Consider the following 21,339-nt stretch of genomic DNA (forward strand, 5'->3'; position numbering starts at 1 on the left):
TAGCCCATAGTAAGTGATCAATAAATAGGAATTAACGACTCTTTGAACTATGAGCTGTACATCAGAACTCTAAGCCTCCGTGTGCTCACACCTACACATTCCTAACATACAACTCAGCATCTTCAGAGTCTGCAGGAGGCTGTATTCAAGGAGGAAATAAAGAACATCGAAGGATTTCCCAAACCCTTTTAGCTCAAACTCCACACGTAAGGAGCTGAGTTTGTGTCAGGGTTCTAGCACACAGAAAGCCCACTAGCCGAGATGTTCTTCTAGTTCTTGTCATGAGGGAAGTAGACACAGCGTCATCCTGAGGAAGGGAGAATAGAGTGACCTCCAAGCTTGTGTCTTCTCTAATGCCAACCACACAACCATGCCCAAAATGGAGGTTGATTCCACTGAACAGAGACCCCCTCTAACAAGGATTTCATAACAGAAAGAACAATTTCCAGGGGAAACTCCACGAGTCAGGAGAATGCCAACATACATGTCTTCATTGGAGCTTGGTTTAAACTAGGGTTCAAATAGAAAAGTTGATAGCACTGTGCTCTTTATCAATTGTCTTTTTCTCAAAGGAATTAAAGACAACAAGGACAAGATCAGTACTGTGATGGGTAATGCTGAGGACATTTGTGGGATGAGTGTGTGAAACAGACAGACAGACAGACAGACAGACAGACAGACAGGCAGACAGACAGAGAAAGGAGAAGGAAGTAGGAGAAGGAAGTAGGAAGTAGGAGAAGACTGATTCTTGCAAGACTAAGCTCTCTGCCCACCTGTTGTCTCTGTTTCTTTTTTGCAGCATATCAAATTATCACTTAGCAACAGGAAAATATAACATCACTGAAGCTAGCATTCTTCCCAATGCACACTGGGATTGCCTAAATCTTCCAAATATGGATATCACCTGAACTGTTTCCCAAGCATCAATACCTGAACTTGCAATAAGTTCAAGTTGAACTTGCTGAAAGTTCACATCAGCCTAAATAGTCTATTACTGTCTTAAAGGTAATGGTTGGCAGGAAAACAATGATAGAAGAAAAATTTGTGATTCTAGACGTGGTTTTAAACAAGTAAAATTAGAAAGACTCAAATTCTACAGCCTTATACCCATAGCTTTTACACTCATTACTCTAATGACTATCCTAATTGGCTGCAGAGGTGATTGCAATTGAGCAATGTCTTCATTGAGCAATTTTTTTTTCATTTTTGTTTAGAGTGTGGCTCCAGCAAAACCGCCTCCCTTCAGATCAGAAACTCTGGCATTTTCCTTTTTACAGTGGCAAGCAGACAAGCAGACACACAGTGGGTGCTCAGTAGAGACCAGCTGACTTCACATCTTTTGTCAGCAATTCTTGAAAACTCTGGCAAAGGCTTTGAAAGTGTGAACAGGCAAAGAGCCAGAAAGGAAACAGTAGTGGAATGCCCTGTGCATGTTTGCATTATGTATCACAGTGAACCACATTTCACAAGTTTCAAAAAACATTCTTAAGAAGTCATCTTTGAAACAGGTACATTTTTAGTGTGAATTCAGAACTAAAGTAGATTCTTACAGTTTTCATCCTGGGCAATGCATTGTAAGGGGATCCCAAAGAAAGACGTATAGCTGTCATTGTACCACACCAGAAGCTCGGTGCCCCTGGGAATATCTATACAGGCTCGGTAGAATATATTCGACCTATTTAAAACAAAAGAAAACCCAGCTTAGTAAGATGTAATGCTCATATGTCCCACTGCATTTTTATTGCCCACAAAACATTCTTCCCAGCTCCACCTAAACAGTTTATAATAAATCTACACCCACCTTATTATCCTAGACAACCGAGGAGAGCCTGTAACTCAGTATGATAAACAACGTATAGTTTATTTCCACAGTACCCCTCCATAGAGGGTCTTGAAGAGACAGATATGTGGCCCAGGAGACAGTCGGAAATTTTTATTAAAAATTATTATTAAAATTTTATTTTAAAATTTTTATAAAAAATAAAAATTCCATTTCACACTAGTGAGAAAATTCTTCCTGGTGACAAACTACATAGGCACTGAGTACTGCCCCAACCTCATAGGTAAATTAACACTATTTACTTATTTGAAGAAAGAGCAGTAGGTGTATTCTGGAACCTTGGCATTGGGAGTTCCCAAATTCATAATAAAATAAAGCAATTTCATGATATAAGGACCAAGAAAGCAAAAACCCCTCCTATCTGCTCCCCTTTTCCTCCCTAAAGTTTGATGTAGGAGAAGAGAAAAGCCCTCTTGTGTGAAATGGATGGAAATTCAATAAATACAAGAGGAGCACTTTACTTGGGCTGAAAGATTACACCCTGGATGATGGAGTGAGGATACCAAGAAATAAGCATCCTTTGTAACAGCAGCTTCAGTGCCGTTAAGAAAAATCTGCAGATTTTTAGAAGAATGAGGGTGTTGAGACTGGTTTCCTCAATGAAGGATTGTTACAAATATTAGCCTCAAGTTCCAGATAAAAGTGCTTAGGGTTGGTGGGCCTTAAATTTTGCCTTTCTGTAAGGAATTGGCTGCAACAGCGTAATTTGTTCCTTGTAGAACATTGCAGACAAGGAGAACCTTTCTCCACATTTTTCATGGCAGTGAGATATGCACTTGTCAACATATTTTGTCACCACAAAGTGGCTCTTGGCAATAGGATCATAAAGATCAATAAAAAAGTGCAGATTCTCAATATTTTACTCACAGCTGCAAAAATTTCATTTATCTTGTTATTTTCCTTACTTACTGCCATTCTGTCTCATGAGGGCACTGCTAGCTAAGCAAAACGTTTTTCCCCAACATTCTATGAATATCTGACAAAAACTCCAGCCACTTGTCCAGCCCTCACTGCCCTTCCTGCCTTGGCACCTCTGGGAGCTGTGCATTTTATTAATTTTTTCCACTGCTGCATAAAAAAATCAAAATTGAAACTGAGTTATAAATCACTGACATCTCCTAACTTGAGAAAAATTGAGTCTACTTTGTACTTCACCCTTGTAACATTTCATCTCTGGGTTTGCCTTCCCTTAGTATAAACACAGCGCCCGGCAAATGAATGTGCTAAAACCAAATGACACACTTTGCTGCTGAAAGACCAGAACTGTTTTCGAGCAATGGGTGGTCTTCTGAGGCACAGAGTAGGCCGAAAGGGGTGGGGGATGTGTAAGCGTACACCATTCCTTACAAGCACCCAGAGCTTCCAAAGCTTGCACAAATCCCTGCATGGTGAAGCACATCAAAGGGATTTTTCTCTTTTCAGATAATATTTCCTTTGCTGACATGTATTTAGTATTGTGGTTGGATGACTCATAAAGATAGCTTCATGGCGTCCCAACGCAGTTGAAGCAGAACACATGCCAACAAACATTATTGTCAGCCTCAAAATAAAAACAAAACGTTCAGCTAAGGGTCAATCAATCAAGGGCGCTTTGAAGAAAATTCCATTTAGATATTACAAATCATAACAGAATGAATTTAAACCAGCTGACATTTTGTGAAGAGGACATTCATGTACAATAAAAATTAGGCTGGCTCTTCGGGGTCCAACTTTTCTATTTTCTTACTTTTGGACGTGGTCACTAGTGATGGATGCCAGTTTTTTAAATTGTGTTTTTGTAGCTCATTGTATAAAGATCTGCCGTAATCCAAAACAGATCGGCTAAGAGAGAGCTCGTAGCTTCAGCGCCCTCATGAAAGGAGAGTTGTAAAATCCACTTAATATTGACAGATAGGTAATGGCTTACTCATGCCCCTTTCCCCTAAGGGGTTTCTTGTCCCAAATTTAGAACTTGCCTCAAGAGCTCCCTTGGTAATTATTACAGAAGTGGCCAAACTATCTCTTGCTGACTAGAAAAGCACAGCCTTTGCTAATTGTGGAACTCAGGGTTGCCTAAAAAATCCATGATAGCAAATTTGCTGTGCACACTGCCAGGTTTGCCCTGGTTTTACCAACAGTCTCCTCCATTATTTCATGAAAACCATTACTTAATAAAATTGTGTGGGAAACCCAGGCAATGAGTCAGACACTGCCCAAGTATGTTCTTTTTAGAACTGGAGACCTTCAGAGAGCAAGCAAGCCAGATCTGTGCACCCTCTAAAATATAAAGAAAATTTTTTTAAAAAGACTTCACTTTAAAAAAAAAAAAAAAAAGGAAAATAAATAGCCCCAGGCAGAACTCCAAGTTGCCAAGCACAGGCTCTCGGCTTTGATGTGTCTGTGGTGCCCAATAAAGCTAAACAGTTGCTTCTGACTCTGAAGGGAACACGGCTGTTTATAACTGAGCTCATATATTTATAAGGCACATGTTTTCGAGGGATTCTAAGAGAAGAAGGCTTAGTGGTGGGGCTGTTTTTCTGTTTGATTTGTTTCTGCCTTCTCATCTTGATTCCTGCCTTCCTTAGGAACAGGGGGTGGGGGCAGCAGGTGCATTGAGGAGGGGTGGGTGGCTTAGTGCTCCATCCCTGTGTGACTCTGGGAAGTGAGGATATCTTTCCTTGGATCTGTCACCCTTTGGGCTCTGCCCAGTGGGTGCGGGGAGAGGCTTCTTTTCTCTACTTGAAACACCTACATCACCTGGAGCACAGCTGAAATCATCAAAGCACCAGACCCAGATGCTCTGGAATCTTTTGAGAGAGCAGGAAAGGTCACCACGGCTCAGTCCCACTGCTGAGCATGGCCGGTTTTGGATGATTGAGCTCTTGGCTTTCCAGACCTTTGTGCAAGTGAACCTTATTCTCTCTCTGAGAAACAGACTGAGGGAGAATGAAAGGAACAGATCTGGAACTGAGTCCCCAAGCTTCCATTTACATGTGTGTGTGTTCCCATCTGGTGGCAGATTAACCTCAAGTCAGTGGGGCTGCCAATCTCATTTGGGTCCATATGGACATTCAAGTGATAACTTCAGCCTGTGTACAGAGTCAAAGAGGGCATCTGCTAGTGCCTTTATTTCGGAATGTCTAGGAAATACTGGCCCCTGGAACTAAGGCATTTCAGAAACCCAGCAAACAAAAAACAGATCTCCCCAGAGTTCTGCAGGATATTTTCAACCTCCTTGCCCCAAGCCTGAATTTGTATGTGCAAGCCAAAGGGCTCCAGGGGTAAATCAAGACATACTTTACCTGTACTGAACTACTGTTAGATTCTGTTCTCCACAGTGCCTTGCACATCGGATATACCTCATCCAGCTCGACTTACTAGGCTCCCCACCATCAATAAAGTGCTGTAGTGTCCCATCTTGATCATAGATCTAGAGAAGAGGTCAGAAGGTCAAGTAGTTAGAACGAATCATCAGCAATCATTTTCCCTGTTTCCCTTGGTGTCTTTCCATGTCAGCTGCAGAGATTTATGGTCCTGGGGTTTGCTAGTACCTATTGATGGCAATGGAAACTCAGCCAGGGTAACAGAAAAATATGTTTTGGTGAAGCAAGTCGATCACGTTTCTCTTATCAAGCCAATCTTCTCTGTATTAAACATAGTTGTGGTCTCTCAAGGATGTGACCATATTTCCCAAAGAATATTTAACCTACTTTGACAGGCTAGTCTTAAATAATGAGCTGCTGGATAAACAAAGCAAGCTGAAAGGAGAGGCCTCACTGACATGATTGGAACAAGCACATAAAAGGCCCTCAGACTCCATCATTCAACTATTCCAAAGCATCCGAGGAAGGCAGTCACTGTCCATCCACCGAGCTGGGTGACCCCCAGCAAAAAGCAGCTGGGAAATTATAAGACTGTAGAGGACTGGTACAAAAATGAATAAAGGGACTGTCTCCTCACAGGAGATATAGGTCTCTGAAACCCTTATGGGAAGGGTCATCCCAAAACATCCCCAGAAAGGGAAAGAGGAAAACAGCTGTCTCCTATGGAGTTTATATGTCTCAAGCAATGTCACTTTCATCATCATTGCCTTAGGTCAACCCTAGCAGATTCCTCAAGATAGGAAAAAGAAAAGAAAACCCACTTCAAACCAGTCAACAAGCACAGGACAACAAAATCCTTATTCGAGCAACTTGGCTAGACATATGGTGAGTCAGAACTTTGTGTGACATGCTGTTCAGGAGCAGGAGACAAGGCAGTTACTTATCTGATAAATAGTGATTCTCTAAGATTTCCCTAGACTGAGGCTGCCAGAAGCACAAGGCAGTTCAATAGTTCCTTGGGAGTTTGGGGAGATAGTTGAGTTGGTAATGTGCTTCCTGCAGAAATGTGAGGCCCGGAGTTAAATCCCCAGCACCCACACGAAAAGCTGGGTATGGTAGCTCAAGCTTGTAATCCAGAGGCAGGCAGACCTCTGGGGCTTGATGGCCTATCAGCCTGCCATATGAAAAGTTCCAGGTTCCAGTAAGGTAGATGGCTCTGAGGACCAACACCTGAGGTTAACCTATGGCTTCCACCCTCACATGCACACATGTACTCACAGACAAGTGAACACATGAACACACACACACACACACACACACACACACACACACACACACACACACACACACACACCGCTGCACATATACATACATACACATGCACATACACAAATCACAAATAGCTTCTTAGGACTACAAACCTTAGAAGGACACTGGAAGAAGCAAGTATATTTTGAATAGCATCAGTACAGCCTCCTGAGAGTTGCTGACAGGTTCTGCAGAGCATCCTGAGAAAATACACCTCTTTTCTGAGCCCTCCCACTTTTCTTATCCAAGTAAACATTCAAAACAAATCTTCCAGAGGAAACCTCATTGTGTGACCATTCATGCGAAATCAGAGGACCCTGGGCTGCTTCTGAGAGTTTCTCTTTTACTTCCACCCATTATTTTAAAGCAACTGAATACTCTCCCAGCCCTTCCTGATATTCTAGCTCCTTCCCCAACCTCTCCACTGCCCCCCAATAAAAGGCAAACATTAATCCAATAAACACAATCATCTGTGAATTTAAGACTTGATAGCCATACCAGGATGATCATGGCTGATAATGAACTCAATCTGAAAGGAAGGAAAAGGTCCCCAGACTGTGTTACAGTTGGGGCTAAATACTTCTTCCAATTACTTGCTTTGGGAAAGCAACAGAAAATGCAAACATGTTACATGGTAGGCGCATCTGCTGAGCAGCAAGCTAAAGAGAGACTTCACATTTAGATTACATTACACTGTTTTTGTTGTTTTCCTTTTTTTAAAGGCAGTCAGTAAAGCAACATTTTAAAAAACTTCACCACTAAGACTGCTGTCACCAGTCAGATTGAACAAAACTATCTTGCACCTCAACACCACTATTGATAATTAGAGGAATAAAATTTTTTGATGAAACTTTTTTTTTCCCTTTTCTACAAAGACATCTTGCCTAAAGGCTGCTGGCAATAATTACTACAAAACATACTAAGAAATGTGCACAGCAGTCCTCTTTACTGCTCCCAGCCAGGATCCTCAGCAGCAAGTGACAGTAACCCTGTAGGTAGAGCAGCATGTGACACTAGGCCAGGCTTCCAGGCTTTGGCCAATCCTGATTGCAATATTTCACATAAAACTGTCATGATGCTGTGTACTTTCTTCAATCTCCTAACTGCATGCTTAGGGTTGAAGGCACTCGTCTAGCCTTGACTCTGCTCTCAAGCTTCGAAGCACAGCTACCACCAGACCCAAGCACATCTCCTTCCTAATGGCTCTTAGGTGCATTTAACTCTCCCTGTCCACTCTTAGCATTCTAGATAACTTCCTTTCCCATTGGAAATGGGGCAAGAGGCCCTTAACCCATCTTCTTTATAGGATCTCTAAGGCATTATCTAAGTTATTGCCAGTGTAAACCTTAAAATATAGATCTAACTATACCTTCATGCACAACACCTGGGGCAGAGGGAAAACCTTCACAAATTGTATACATTTCCGGTTGTACAACACATGTGGGGTCCCTCAAAGGGGCTTCCTATACTGATATGACAAGCATCTCCTTGGTGGTTACTGGGAGCCCAGAACTCGGCTTTTGCACTTGTCTCCAGACAGCCCAGCACTCTTTGTGGTCTGCACTGTTAAGAGCCAACATTTGAATGCAGCCTTTCTTGCAAGAGCCAAAATGAGCCAGAAAATTTTGATGCCTATGTTCTTTCCTTAGCACAAAGAGCATAAAATGGGAAGAGGGGTGTGAAATGTTGAGTGCTAGGCAGAAACTAAAGACATCTCCAAGAGACATAGCTACAGATGTGCACTTTGTTATTCACTATGGTTAGTTAGCTTTGTTGAAGAGCTCGGTTAAGAAACAAAATCTGTATGTAGCTTCTCTCTCAGACTGCAGCCATCCTCTTCTAGGCAGAAAGAAGCTAAAGGGAACTCCCAGTGAGATGCATTGACTGAGACAGCCCAGAGTAGCAGTTACAGCAAGAAGAACAGGAAGTTGTTTTTCAGAGGTTGAACTGACACCCATATTTGCAGGACATTAACATGAAATTTTAAGATGGATACCTGATAGGCACCCCAAACACAAGGAATTTGGGAGACGAACTATGCCAAGTCCTGGAATCACTGGTTCTTATTATCTATCTTTCAAAAGATTTTAAATAAGCAGGGGAAATTTTTTAAATGCTCAAAGTGTTTAGACAACTCCCCTAGGACCTGTGAAAATGTTGGAAAGGTCAGAAGTTGTTTATTCATTCAATGGGAGAGCATAGAAGCTTGAGTGTTAACTTTAGATTAGGAAAAAGATTCATTCTGCAAAAACACCTACCGCAGCATAGTTTTGCCAGAAATGACACCTTTATTCTGAATGAAAATGAACAGCATTTTAATATTTTCTCTATTCTTTTCTAAGGTGAAGCAAATAACTCTCAAGGTAGGAGAACTGCATGAGAAGAAACATAGGACACCTGGTCAGGGTGGGTGAGGGTAAATTCTGTAATGGAGACTCTGAAGTGTAGAATGTATCATTTAGTATTTGTTATGTAAAAGCCAGTTCCCCTATTGCCAAAGTGAAGTATACTACAGCACAGCCACATTGGATGGCACTTTGACAATATCTCAATAAATTTGAGAATGGTTATTTCCCATGGTTTAGCAATTTCACATCTAGGAAATTACCCCAGTGAAATTCTGCTGAATTCAGGAGATGGTTTCGAAGGCATTCATTGATGAACTGTTTGGAACAGCAAAGAATTAGAGGGGCCTAGAGAGATGGCTCAGTGGTTAAGAACACCGACTGCTCTTCGAGAAGACCCAGGTTCAGTTCCCAGCACCCACATGGCAGCTCGAAACTGCTTGTAATTCCAGTTCCAGAGGAACTGACACCCACGGCAAAACACTAATGCACATAAAAAAATAAATTAATTAAAAAATTAGAAATTATGGAAATATCAATGGAAGAGTAAGTTGTCCTATCCACTCAAAAAGCATTTGTTTAATACATTTCAAATTAATGAATTAGGTCTATTTATATTAGGAGATAAATATTAAAAACAATGTTGACTGAGAAAAAGCCAGTTGCAATCCATTATGCTACCAGTTGTTAAAAGATACAAAATAACTCTCTAAGTAGTGTATGTTATGGTGGTACCATAACATTATTGTAATGTATAAAAAGCATATGTAAATATACACAGTCAGCTCTGAAGTGCTTAGTGAGAAGTATCCCCGACACACTCCTCAGAGAGGGGCCTTCAGAAGCTAAGACTCTGGAGGGAAACAATGGCATTTCACTTTAAAGACTTCATTTCTGACACAAATACAGCTAAGTGTTGACTCCTGGTCAGTGTTTTGGTATATAAATGAATATCTGCAGAGTGATTCTTTTTCCTCCTTCCCTTTTATTCCTTTCTGTTTTCACACTAGAGATTAAACCCAAGGACTCCCATTTGCTAAGCACTGACTCTCCCACTCCGCTCAAACCCAAGATTCTACTTTGCTTTCTGGTCAAAGAGAGAAAAATATAAATAGGGCATAGAAACCTATGCCTTTGTTTCTTTGTGCTTTCAGCTTGTGTGTGTGTGTATTGTTAAGACAAAGAGGCTGCCTGTTGCAGGAGGTTAGGAGTTCATCAGGGCACCCTCCTGGGAAGATGCCTGTAATACATATCTCTAAATTATCGGCTCTGATTTCCTTTGTGATTGCTGCTGCTATTTTAAAACTATTGCTTCTGGCCTATGCGTCTCTTCTATCTTGCATCAACAGGAGTAGCAAGATAAGTAATGGGAGAGCAAATTCTTACTCCTAATGGGGATTTTTAAGTTTTCGATTCCACAATACCAGCTGTAATACCATGCATGTGGCCACAACAAAGACCACACAAGTTCTCTCACTCCAAACCATGTTGCGACTTTGACTGAAAACCCCCGCAAGAAAGGCAGGAGCCACATTCCTGGCATCTGAAGTGCCATTCTCTTCTACGCTTATGTTTTCATAGAACAAAACTCGAAATGAAAAGAGGAGTAAGATGTACACCAGTGTCGGACTATAATGATTGCTGATAACAGGAGCTAGACTACAGCTTAGCCACTTGTGAATACTTCCAGCTATGTTAACTGCAATGATGAGCATAGGGGCGGTCATGCCAGCAATGGATCCATTGGAAGACACCACCTTCTGAAGGATAGAAATCTGAATGAACAGAGTAAAGCAATATGTGCAAATGAGCCACTCACAACTCCATTTTGCTTGCCAAGTGTTTAATTTTTTTTTAAATGTGGCCTAATTTGATTTTCAATTTCTCTTGGAAAATCGAAAAAAGCAGGCCCCCAATGTTGCTGAGGAAAAGTGTCCCCCTGCAATCTTCCCAATCTCCAGCACCTCTGGCTCATGGGACACTGTCTTCACCAATGCTCCCAGTAATTTACCTACCTGTGTAGCCTACATTAGCACTTACTGGCAACCACAGCTACAGGGGAATCAGTGCCATCACTTTACCAGAACCTTGAAGAAATAGCCCCAAAATGCTGCAAACATCCGTCACTCCATTACTGCTCAGGAGCCTTGTCCTTTTGGAGGAAGGGAGAGCATTCCTACACACATACACGCATGCATGCACACGTGTTTTATCAGCACAGGTTTTAAGTATCTTTTTAAGTTAAGAATCTGTAGGGGTCTCTATGACCACGCCTCCTGGGGCCCGTAGCCAGGAGGCGTGGTCAGAGAGACCCCTACAAGAATCCCTTGTGATTAATTCAATGAAGTCTTGAGCAGAGCACTGGGGTGAGCATGAGTCTGCAACCACAGCACTTGGGAGGTGGAGGCAGGCTCACTGTAGGGTCAGCCTGAGCTACACAGTGAGATCCTGTCCTTAAAAAGGAAGGAAGGAAGGAAGGAAGGAAGGAAGGAAGGAAGGAAGGAAGGAAGGAAGGAAGGAAGGAGCAAGGGAGGGAGAGAGGAAGGAAGTTCACAGAAGTGTTAAAACCAGTAGCAATGCCCTGGCTGAAGGACAGCTTATTGGAAGCAACAGCACTGTTCTCTGAGACCATTCCTGGGGCATCTGGAGGAGTCCTGTATTGACTGGGAGTAGGGGGTGGAGTGCTATATGGAAAACCACAAGGAGACCATTTCCTGTGGAAGATAAGGTCTCCAGGAAGATTAAGCAATTCTGCTAAAACTCTTAAAGGGATTCTTAACATGCTAAATCTAGAGCACAGGAAACTCAGTACCCATCTGTCCCAACAAGGTCAGCTGGGACAAAAGGAAAGTCCCAAAAGCTAGTGACTTAAGCACTGGCTGTGAGAGGGTTGGGCAGTGGCAGAGCACCTGATAGTTCTCCACCTCCCCCTGTCTCGCATGTGGAGACTGCCTCTTTTTTTTTTTTTTTAATTCTGAGAGTGCACTGAAGAGGCCCAGTAGCTTTGAATTAAAGAGGCCTGAGTTACTAGACATGAATTCATTCCTCTCAATAGCCCAGTGCCCGTGTTTTGTCCGAATAAGGAATAAAGGTAGTCCCTGGAGTTGGACAGTGGATTAACTAGTTTTCACAGAGTGGAGAGACATTTTCAACTCTATCTCCTTCTCCCCAACCTTGTCCCATCCCTGCACTGAGGAGGCCCTGGGCCCTGGCATTGGGTTGTTGTGTTGAGTCTCTTTCAGCTTTCCCCAAGCAGCTGAGATGAGGAAACATATTTTATATGTAAGCATCCAACACAAGCCTGTTCATGGAAGGACCTCCTCGCAGACAAGAAGTACAGCTTCTTGAAGATCATGGATCTTATTCAAGGGCTCAGAAAAAAATTGTTCCTAAATACAAAGAAACTGACTGGAACTCAGGCTCTTAAGCAAATGACCATCTCCTGGAAAACAGCTTCTCTGATGTTCTGAACTGCAGATGAGCAGGAGAGGGGGGAGGGGTGCTCCAGGGACACCTGTCAGCATTTGCTATTAATCTCCTCACAGCTGATGGATGGAGAGGATACCTTTACTGAAAAGTAGGTTTAACTTTCAACATACAGTTGGCAGAGGAACTCTTTTTTTTTTTTTTTTTTTTTTTGGTTTTTCGAGACAGAGTTTCTCTGTGTAGCTTTGAAGCCAGGCTGGTCTCGAACTCACAGAGATCCGCCTGCCTCTGCCTCCCGAGTGCTGGGATTAAAAGCGTGCGCCACCAACGCCCAGCTGAGAGGAACTTTTATGTATCACAGGTGAAAATATATATGAGTCTGTGTAGTTAGGGGTGATCACAGGGGTGTGTCTAGGGTGTCAGTCCCAGGAAGTCCGATTTACAGTCATGGCTCCATCATGATGTGACATTGGACAGTTGTTCAACCTCAAAAAAGCTGAGAACTGGGTTGGAGGGAGGGTGCTAATAAGGTCCTTACTCTAAAGACCAAGATGAAAAGCAAATGAGGAAGTATGTGTAAAGGCTTAGCACCCAGGGACTGCTTGGGGAACATTAGTTATCCTTAGACCAGCATTATAATTGATGGGAAGTGTCTACCCAGGCAAAATTTAGTGACCTGCTAGTGAGTAGCGGTCATAATATATGTGTAGCAGGCTGGTGTCTAGCTCAGTGGTAGAATGCTCGTCTAGCATGTGTGAGGACTTGGGTTAAAAAAAAATTAAGACGGTATCTATATTGGCATATACAGATGCATTAGTCCTAAGATGGCCAGACCATACACTCATTGAAGGCATAAATAATGTATTTCATGGTTTTAAAATTTTAACCATACACATCTTTTACCTACTAAAAAGAATGGGGAGATGACTTAGGATGTCAAATGGGGTATAAAAGTCAAATAGTTGTTTTGATTTCAGGCGAGACTGTTTAACAGTAAAAGAAGAGGAGGCTGGAGAGATGGCTCAGCAACTGAGAGCGCGGACTGATTTTGCAGCACACAGGTTCCATTCCCAGTACCCTCATGGTAGCTGCCCACAAATGTCTTTAACTCTAGGCCCAGGGAATCTGATGCCCTCTTCTGGTCTCTGTGGCCATTGTATGCACATGGTACACAGATATACTTGTAGACATAACACCCATACTTGTAATTTTCAACGTAAAAAATAAAAGTACATATGACAAAGGAAAAATGCTGCGCTAATGTAACTATGGACTAGTAAACAGAACACAAATTGTCTCCAGGCCTGTAGTTTGTATTCCTAAATTTAATTATTTTAAACTTGACAGGATCCCTTGCCATTCACACAGACACCCACATCTCTAAGAACATTCCTGGGACATACTTGAAACTAACAGGTATTGATCACAATGTTTTAATTAGTGGTGGCTTTGGGAGTCCAATATCTCCCTGTACATCGGCTACAAGGCAAGATAACTGATCACTGATATATTGATCACAGAAAGCCCCTGAGCAGTATTTTATATCTCCATGAACTCACCCTATTCAAGCAGCAATCTGTATGATCAAACATACCTGGGAGCAGGGGCGTGTGTAAGGTCCAGCTCAAAGCCTCACATGCACAAGGATTCGGCATAGTTCCCCACTCCAAAGGAAGATACCAAGAACCCCCAAGTGTGGCTCCTAATCTCCTGTGTGTTTGTTCATGCGCTTTCCTTACCAGGCCCCTCTCATTTGTGAGTGGGAGGTACATGCACTCAAGTGTGAGAGAGTGTGTAGACTGGGGGCCAAGGGCAGTTACTGGGTACCTTCCTTTACCACCCACAGCCTTATGTTTTGAGAAAAGGTCTTTCCCTGAACCCACAGCTCATACTGCTTTTGGCTAGACAGGAAGTCAGAAAGTCCAAATGAGTCTGGTCTCTGCCCATCAATTCTGGGGTTCTGGGTAACCACAGGACCGATGAGTCTAGTCTCAACTTGTAACACAGGTGATGGGATTTAGATTGTGGTCCTAATGTTTGTGTGTTAAGCAGTCTTAACTACTGAGCCCTCTCTTCAATGGAGCCAGATCAAAGCTTAAGAAGAGAGGTTACAGAGTCATACAGATTGAGCACCCATCACCTGAAAATTTAAAATCCAGAACAGTCCCCAAATATGAAAATTCTTAATATTGTGTGAACACTTCAAAATGTTATGGATTTTAGAACATTTTAAAATATGGATGTTGGAGTAGGGCTGCACAAGAAAACTGATGTAACGATTTCCAAATCCAAAAGAGCCTGAGATCTCAACAACTTCTGGCTCCACACATTCCAGATAAGGACGGTCAACCTACTCCTCTGAAATAAGAGAAGACACCTTCCCCTCCCACAGAGGAAGAGGAACACAGTCAGTTGCCAAGTCATAAATCTTGTGGCATGTCAGGCTCTACACCCTCTACCATGCTAATTTGATCCTTACATCTCACCTATGAGGGGGCCTGGGGATATCATTCAGTTTTAGAGATAATAAACTTGGAAGTTGTCTTCTGGCCTTCACATGTTCTGTGACATGCACACATCTGCATCCACACATAACTGTGAATGTGCATGCACATGCAAGTATACACATGTATACACACACAAACATACAAATAATAACATTTTTAGAAGGTAAAAAATAATCTTGTGCTAAGAAAGATGCACGACTCATCCACAGCCTTAAGGTTGTTGTTGCTTTTTTTTTTTTTAAAATCATATCCCACTTGTCCTATCAGGGGAAAACAGCAGGGCTTTTTCTTTAAAAGCATCTAAAGTTTTCCAAATGAGGGTCATAACTATGTTCACAATGATTAATAACACCATTCATCAAACGAATCCCCATTTTCAGAGCAAATGTCAATTTAGTGAAAATTACTTAATCTGTTAGTAAAATTTACACAACCAGAAACCATGCAATAGATGAAGACATAAATCCCCAGGGCTGCGTAAAACCACTCTCCTTTCATTGGCAGTGTGCCAGAATGGCCAGTGACATTAAGGGAAAAAAAGAAGAAAGCAGAAGAATGGGGAAGCCTATTCCACGATACGAGCTTCTACATTAAATACCAGCTAGTGTGCTCATATTATTTGTGCTCAGTTTTACTTTTTCTCAAATTTGTAATTCTGTGTTTTTATTCTGATCATTTCTCCCCACTTTTTCCATTACAATTGACTTTTATTGTTGTGGCTCCTAATGAGTAACACACTCCCTGCTTTGTTTTGGAATATTCTGGAATGTCTGGAATGCTAAGATTTGGAGACAAGACTTCAAAGGTCAAGTTATAAATGCCCCCATAAAGTAAATGAGTAATGATTATACACACAGTGGCTGTATTTTCAGTAATGCCGGGAGAAAGCTATATACTGTACTTTGTCAATCTGCATTCATCACATCCCAGAAATATTAGAAAATCATTACAGGTTTATGTTGAGCTTGCAGATAATACCAACATATAAGTCAAGACTGAAATATGGTAATCAGAAAAACAGTTGAAAAGTGTCGATGAACTGTAAAACACCGGTGGTGGCACCGACAAAGCCTTCATCAGAGACCTGGCTATGAGAGGAGGTGGAGTGGGTATTTTGGTCACACTATGGGTCAGTTGCTGCTAAGTGTCACTTAGCAGAGGAGATGGTGATTCTGAGGATTAGGACGGGACACTAGGGACCGCCTGAGAACCTCCAGCATTTGGTGACTCCCTCTTATCTCTGAGGACAGTGGTAGCCTGCCACCCATCAATCTGCAGTCTTCCTCAGACATCCCCTGTCTGCTGATCAGAGCAGGGCTTTGGGGAATGGGCTGCCATTATCAGGACTTTGTCTGTGATGTGAACAAGCCACTGAACCTTTAACTTCTCGCTTGGCAGAAGCATGCACGCTGGAAAAGTCCTGACAGTTCATTCATTTGGCCCCACCCTGGAGCCAGCTGATGTCTGACTGGGCAGACCCTCCCTCTTTGATGTTGAACTCTTGTGAGAGTGCCCTGCTGTGAAAAAAATTTTATCCATCCAAATTAAAGAGAAATATTTCTGCATCCAGCTGTTAGCTGTGACATGTTTGCCATTTTTCAGGGCACTGGCTTGGTGCCATCCTCAAGCTCTACTGCAAACCTATCTTTTCCCACTCTGCACTATAACAGTAATATCCACAGTGCACAGCCGTTGCCCGTGTCCACACAGCACAGCACTAGAGGGGAAAATACTGGTAATAGTACACTGCTGAAAACCACCTTGGAAATATTTGCATGCAGCAACTTTGCTTACTTCCTCTCTCCTTTTCCCTCCCCTTGTCTCCCCTCCACTCTTCTCCTCTCCTCTCTCAGAATAATACACCCTGGTCCCATCCACTCACCCATTCTCCTGTCTTCTCCTCTCCTTTCTTCTCTTCCCTTCTCTTCTTCTCTCTCTCATAGTATCTTGTTAAACGTAAAAAATCACAAATATAAAATTCTTTGCAATGATGCACCCATCTAAAACTTGCTTAAATTCAACATTTATTTTAAACTTGTTTTAATCAAAATAGCCAATCAGTCTTGCTCTCCACTAAATATATTTACAAATGAAATTAACTTGGATCCTATTAGAACCAGATCCACAGACTGAGTCCATGATTTTAAGTGGCATCCATTCAGTAGTGAGACTTCTGTGCAAAAAGTCTCAGGGAAGCTGGAGTGAATGTTTAGCTGTAATTCACCAAGGAACTCTTCGTCATCTTCATTCTACTGAGTAGCATCCAGGAGCTTGCCATCCACCACTGCTATGAACGGTGTTTACCTCTCATGAAGGACAGTCCTCTCCTGTACAGAGAGAGAGTAATACATCCTGGTCCCATCCACTCACCCATTCTAGTCTGGTTGTCTCTTGTCTCTCCCGTGTACTCTGGCTGGGATGGAAAAAGATCTGCTAAACAATATTACAGCACTCCATACCAGGGAATCTGGGATTCCCAGCTTGTGGCTGATCTCAGCCTGTGACTCAGTGTGTGTGTGTGTGTGTGTGTGTGTGTGTGTGTGTGTGTGTGTGTGTGTTAGATTTTTGAAACAAATAAATAAACAACAAAAATGTGTTATATGTGATAAAGTATGAACTTTGGAAACTTAACCCTGGAGGAAATTTGATTGTATATTCTTCCACACTTGGCAAAAAACAAAGGCCAGGTCTTCTCCAAACAGGAAAGGGGGTTATTATTTTGATAAAGTGCCCCCACAACTGATGCCAGTGTGAACTGATGAGATTTTCACATTACACCTAACAATGCACTGAACAGTTCTGCCCTTAAGACCTTAAGGCAGTGGTTTTCAACCTGTGGGTCTCGACCCCTTTGGGGGTAGAGTAACAGTTTCACAGGGGGCACCTAAGATCATCAGAAAACACAGATTTTATATTATGATTCACCACACAAAAAATTACAGTAATAAGTGGCAATGAAAATAATTTGTGGTTGGGGGTCAGCACAACAGTGAGGAAGTGGACAAGCACTGTCCTAAGGTAACACATGGAAGTTAATGCAGTGATGACAATGCCCTCTGAAATCCCTATCCTCTCAGACAATGTATCTTATGGAGTACTGCTGAACCCTTCACTGTAGCAGAAACATTTGACTCAAGTGTTCTAGCAGGAACATGGCATCTTGAGCTTGGTGAAACTGTTACTGATTTTACAACCTTAGCACAGTGGCTACTAAGAAATAGACATCTTAATGTAAGTACTAAGGAATAAGATTTCCAAGAAGTATCTTGGGCCAAAGTGTAGCACAAATGGATGCATTCAATGGGAATTATCACATGTGTATACAAAGGTTAGTAAAGGGACTATTTATCAAAAGTCAGAGGAAGGCCAATGAGGTGGCACATGCCTTTAATTCCAGCACCCAGGAGGCAAAGGCAGGCTGATCTCTGAGTTCAAGGCCAGCCTGGTCTACATGGCAAGTTCTGGGATAGCCAGGACTAAATAGAGAGACCCCCGTCTCAAAAATAAATAAGTCAGAAGGACCACCATTTTATCTGTAGACATACACACACAGAGACACACACAGACAGATAGACACACACACACACACCTTGTCCTAAAGCTCAACTCTCCTTTTTGTAAGAATTCTGCAACAACTCAGAGTGTTTATCCCAGTGAAATAACTGTTTCCTATGGTTTCACTTCTTTTCAAAGCAGCCCACTACTTTTCTTTGCTGAAATGTGTCATTCTTTAAATTATTATGTTTTTTTTAAGTTTACAACATTCTTTTCATAACCACTCCAATAAAGTGTAATTGTCAGATGCACTTTATTACTTTATTAGGGGAAGGTGACTGTCTGTGGAGGACAAAAAAAAAAAAAAAAAAAAAAAAAAAAAAAAAAAAAAAAAAAACCTATTTCCAGATCTTAAGTAATGAAAGAGAAATCACTTATATAGATTTGAGCCAGTGCCCAGCATGCCCTCAGTTCTCACTGGACACCATCCTGCTCTGGATCATAGGACAACGGCAGACTTTAAGCTGGCTCTTGGAGTCAGTGCACTCAAGGAAGTTAAGAGAGCCCTAGGCTGCTCTAAGAGCAGCCATGGTCCCCAAGGAGTGTCCCTTGAGATTGCTGCCATGCTGAGATAACTGCTCTGAGGTAAAACTTAATGGGGTTTCAAGTTAGCCCATATGGGGACAAGAGAAGACTTGTGAGTAGCATGGGGTGGCTTCAGTGTATATGAGCCCTTGTCCTTGAAGGTGTATAGCTGTGCAGATGATCTAAACAAACACCACAGGCCACTAGTCTCTGACTTAGGAGGCAAGTGCTACAATAAGGGCTAAGGCCACTCATCTTTTGTCTCAAGATCCAGAAGACCAAGTACCAAGGACTGTAGGAGATGGTACTAATGGTAGATCTCAGATCTAGACCTTTCACCTCCAAGTAAGAATTCTTTGAAGAGACATTTGGTTAATAGCTGCCATGTGCCCACTATTGTGTTTGGGGGTAACACATTAAAAACATAGGTTCAGCTTCAACCCTCAAGTAACTTACATTATAATAGGAAAGAGGTGTGTGCAATAAAAACCAAGACATTTATTTCTTCTGGTACCCAAATCTATAGACTTTTCCATCTAATATTTCTTTGCATCCTATTCAGAATGGGTTCATAGCTAATTTTGCAAAAGGAATAATCGTTACTTAAAGAGAGAGAGAGAATGCTAATTTTTTAAACCCATCTAAGCCATGGAGGTAGCATTAAACAAACATTTGATCAAAATCTGCCATAATATCACATCAATGAGAAAAAATATAATTTGCTTGTAACATATAGTGTTCAGAACAATAGGATGCCTGATGTTCAGAAAATACTGTTTGGTTGGTTTGGTTGGTTGGTTGGTTGGCCATCTATTCGTCTGTCTGTCTTCTGTCTGATTGGTTGGTTGGTTGTATGTATGTATGGTGTGTGAATGGATAGATGCTTTGATGGGTAGATGACAGACAATCAGGTGAGTGCAAATGAAAGAATGGAATCCCCTGTAATGATTTGAATGCTAAATGCTAAACCAGTTCTTTCTGATCTACGAGTGGACCAATATTATTAAGATGAATATCAAATCAAAAAAATGTCCAAGAGAACAATAATTGCTCTTTAAAAATGTGCTTTGTCTCACTGGCTAAAACTAACATGTCCTTTAAAAGCCTCCAGGAGTCTTTGCAAAGTTGAGCTGACCAAAGTGTTTAGACGTTGACTTCAGTTTACAGAGTCTAGAGACTACTCAGGGTAAAGTGGATGCTTCTCCTCTCCCAACATCTGTTCATCCTTCCCCTGGAGGTCCCATACTGTTCCTTGCTATGGACTGCTGTTACCAGCCTCTCTTTTGCACCCTACACTCCCACTCTTTAGGACCCTGGTAGGTATGGTTTATTCCAACAGTGAGTGATCAAAGAACTGCTCCTGAAACAAACAAACAAAAAATCTCATTTGGAATTTTAAAAGAATCTTGAGAAAGAACAATGAATTTTTAAAAGATTCAAAGTGAAGGTACCATTCATCACTAAGAGAAGACAGTGACCATTTTCGGCATCCTTCCTATTGGGCAATGCTGGTTAGATCTTTCTTTTTGAAAGTTCTGGGGTCAACCACTAGCTGTGCTGCTGAAGAAGCAGAAGAGCATGGGTTCCCTCAGAAGGAATGAGCAAGGGAGAAGGCAGGGACTTTTGGAGAAGGGACAACCCCAGCTCCTCCTCCAAACTCCCTACTGCAACCCTAGTGAGAGGTGGTGGGCCTTTTAGCACCACTTTCAAAAAGACTCTTAAATTGAGAGCTTTGAAGCCATTTCCAAATGAGGTTATACATACAATCACAGAAGACAGGATTCAAAGAGGGAGGCTCACACTGCACAACTCTTAACCCAGGTTCCATGACTGGACCACACTGCCTGTAGTGAACCATAAATTCACATTTTTATAAATCCTGTAATTAACTTATGAATGGCACAATTATATGTTTCTAGTATTAGAGGCATTAAGTTGTTAAGGATAAACATTTAAAGTATACCGCTGTTTTCGTAACCCTGTTTTGGCATCTTTTCATCTCTCAATATATCAAGAGCCTTGAAAAATGGAAGTGGCCCAGGCCTCTAAACAGCCCTGGGTTTGGCCTTGTTAATAAAGCTCCTTTCACAGAGTCAGGCCAGAGGGCTGGCAAGTGTACTGCCAGCACTGGGCACTGGGCTTTCTACAGAGAATCTACCCTGTGCTTCTGGACAGGCATGTGAGTCCACATGGTGTGATTCCCTGGGAATTGAACCAGGAGATCCTATAAACCTCAATAGCTAAGGTTCAAGGTTTGTCAGTCAACTGGTTAGCAGAGGTTATGACTAATGTCATCCCCAAAGAAAAGCAACCACTTAATTAGCATGTGTCTATAAAATCAGTTTCCTAATCTTTAGACCTGACTTAGGACTCCCTCTTTCCACAGGAAACATCTGTGGGCTGAAAGGAAAGAATGGAATGGAATGGAATCTCTTACACTGGTCCATGGAGAGGCTCTGGGCAAGGCTGCAAACACCTTGAAACCCTGAGAAAATGATGAATGTTCATGAGTAATCTTCCAGGAAGAGGGT

At 42.0% G+C, this 21,339-nt stretch overlaps 1 protein-coding gene across 1 annotated transcript in view; it reads right to left on the reverse strand.

The window, feature by feature from the left end:
- The window catches only part of Prdm6 (PR/SET domain 6), a 98,643-nt gene that overhangs the window by 24,101 nt on the left and 53,203 nt on the right, over positions 1–21,339 (reverse strand). The window contains exons 3-4 of the mRNA XM_035439036.1: positions 5,122–5,249; positions 1,551–1,675 (exon numbers count right to left, since the gene is read on the reverse strand). Coding sequence (XP_035294927.1) covers positions 1,551–1,675; positions 5,122–5,249 — 253 coding nt within the window. The remainder of the gene's footprint in view (positions 1–1,550; positions 1,676–5,121; positions 5,250–21,339) is intronic.

This window comes from Cricetulus griseus, chromosome 2 (assembly GCF_003668045.3).
Source record: "Cricetulus griseus strain 17A/GY chromosome 2, alternate assembly CriGri-PICRH-1.0, whole genome shotgun sequence".
Lineage (NCBI taxonomy): Eukaryota > Metazoa > Chordata > Mammalia > Rodentia > Cricetidae > Cricetulus > Cricetulus griseus.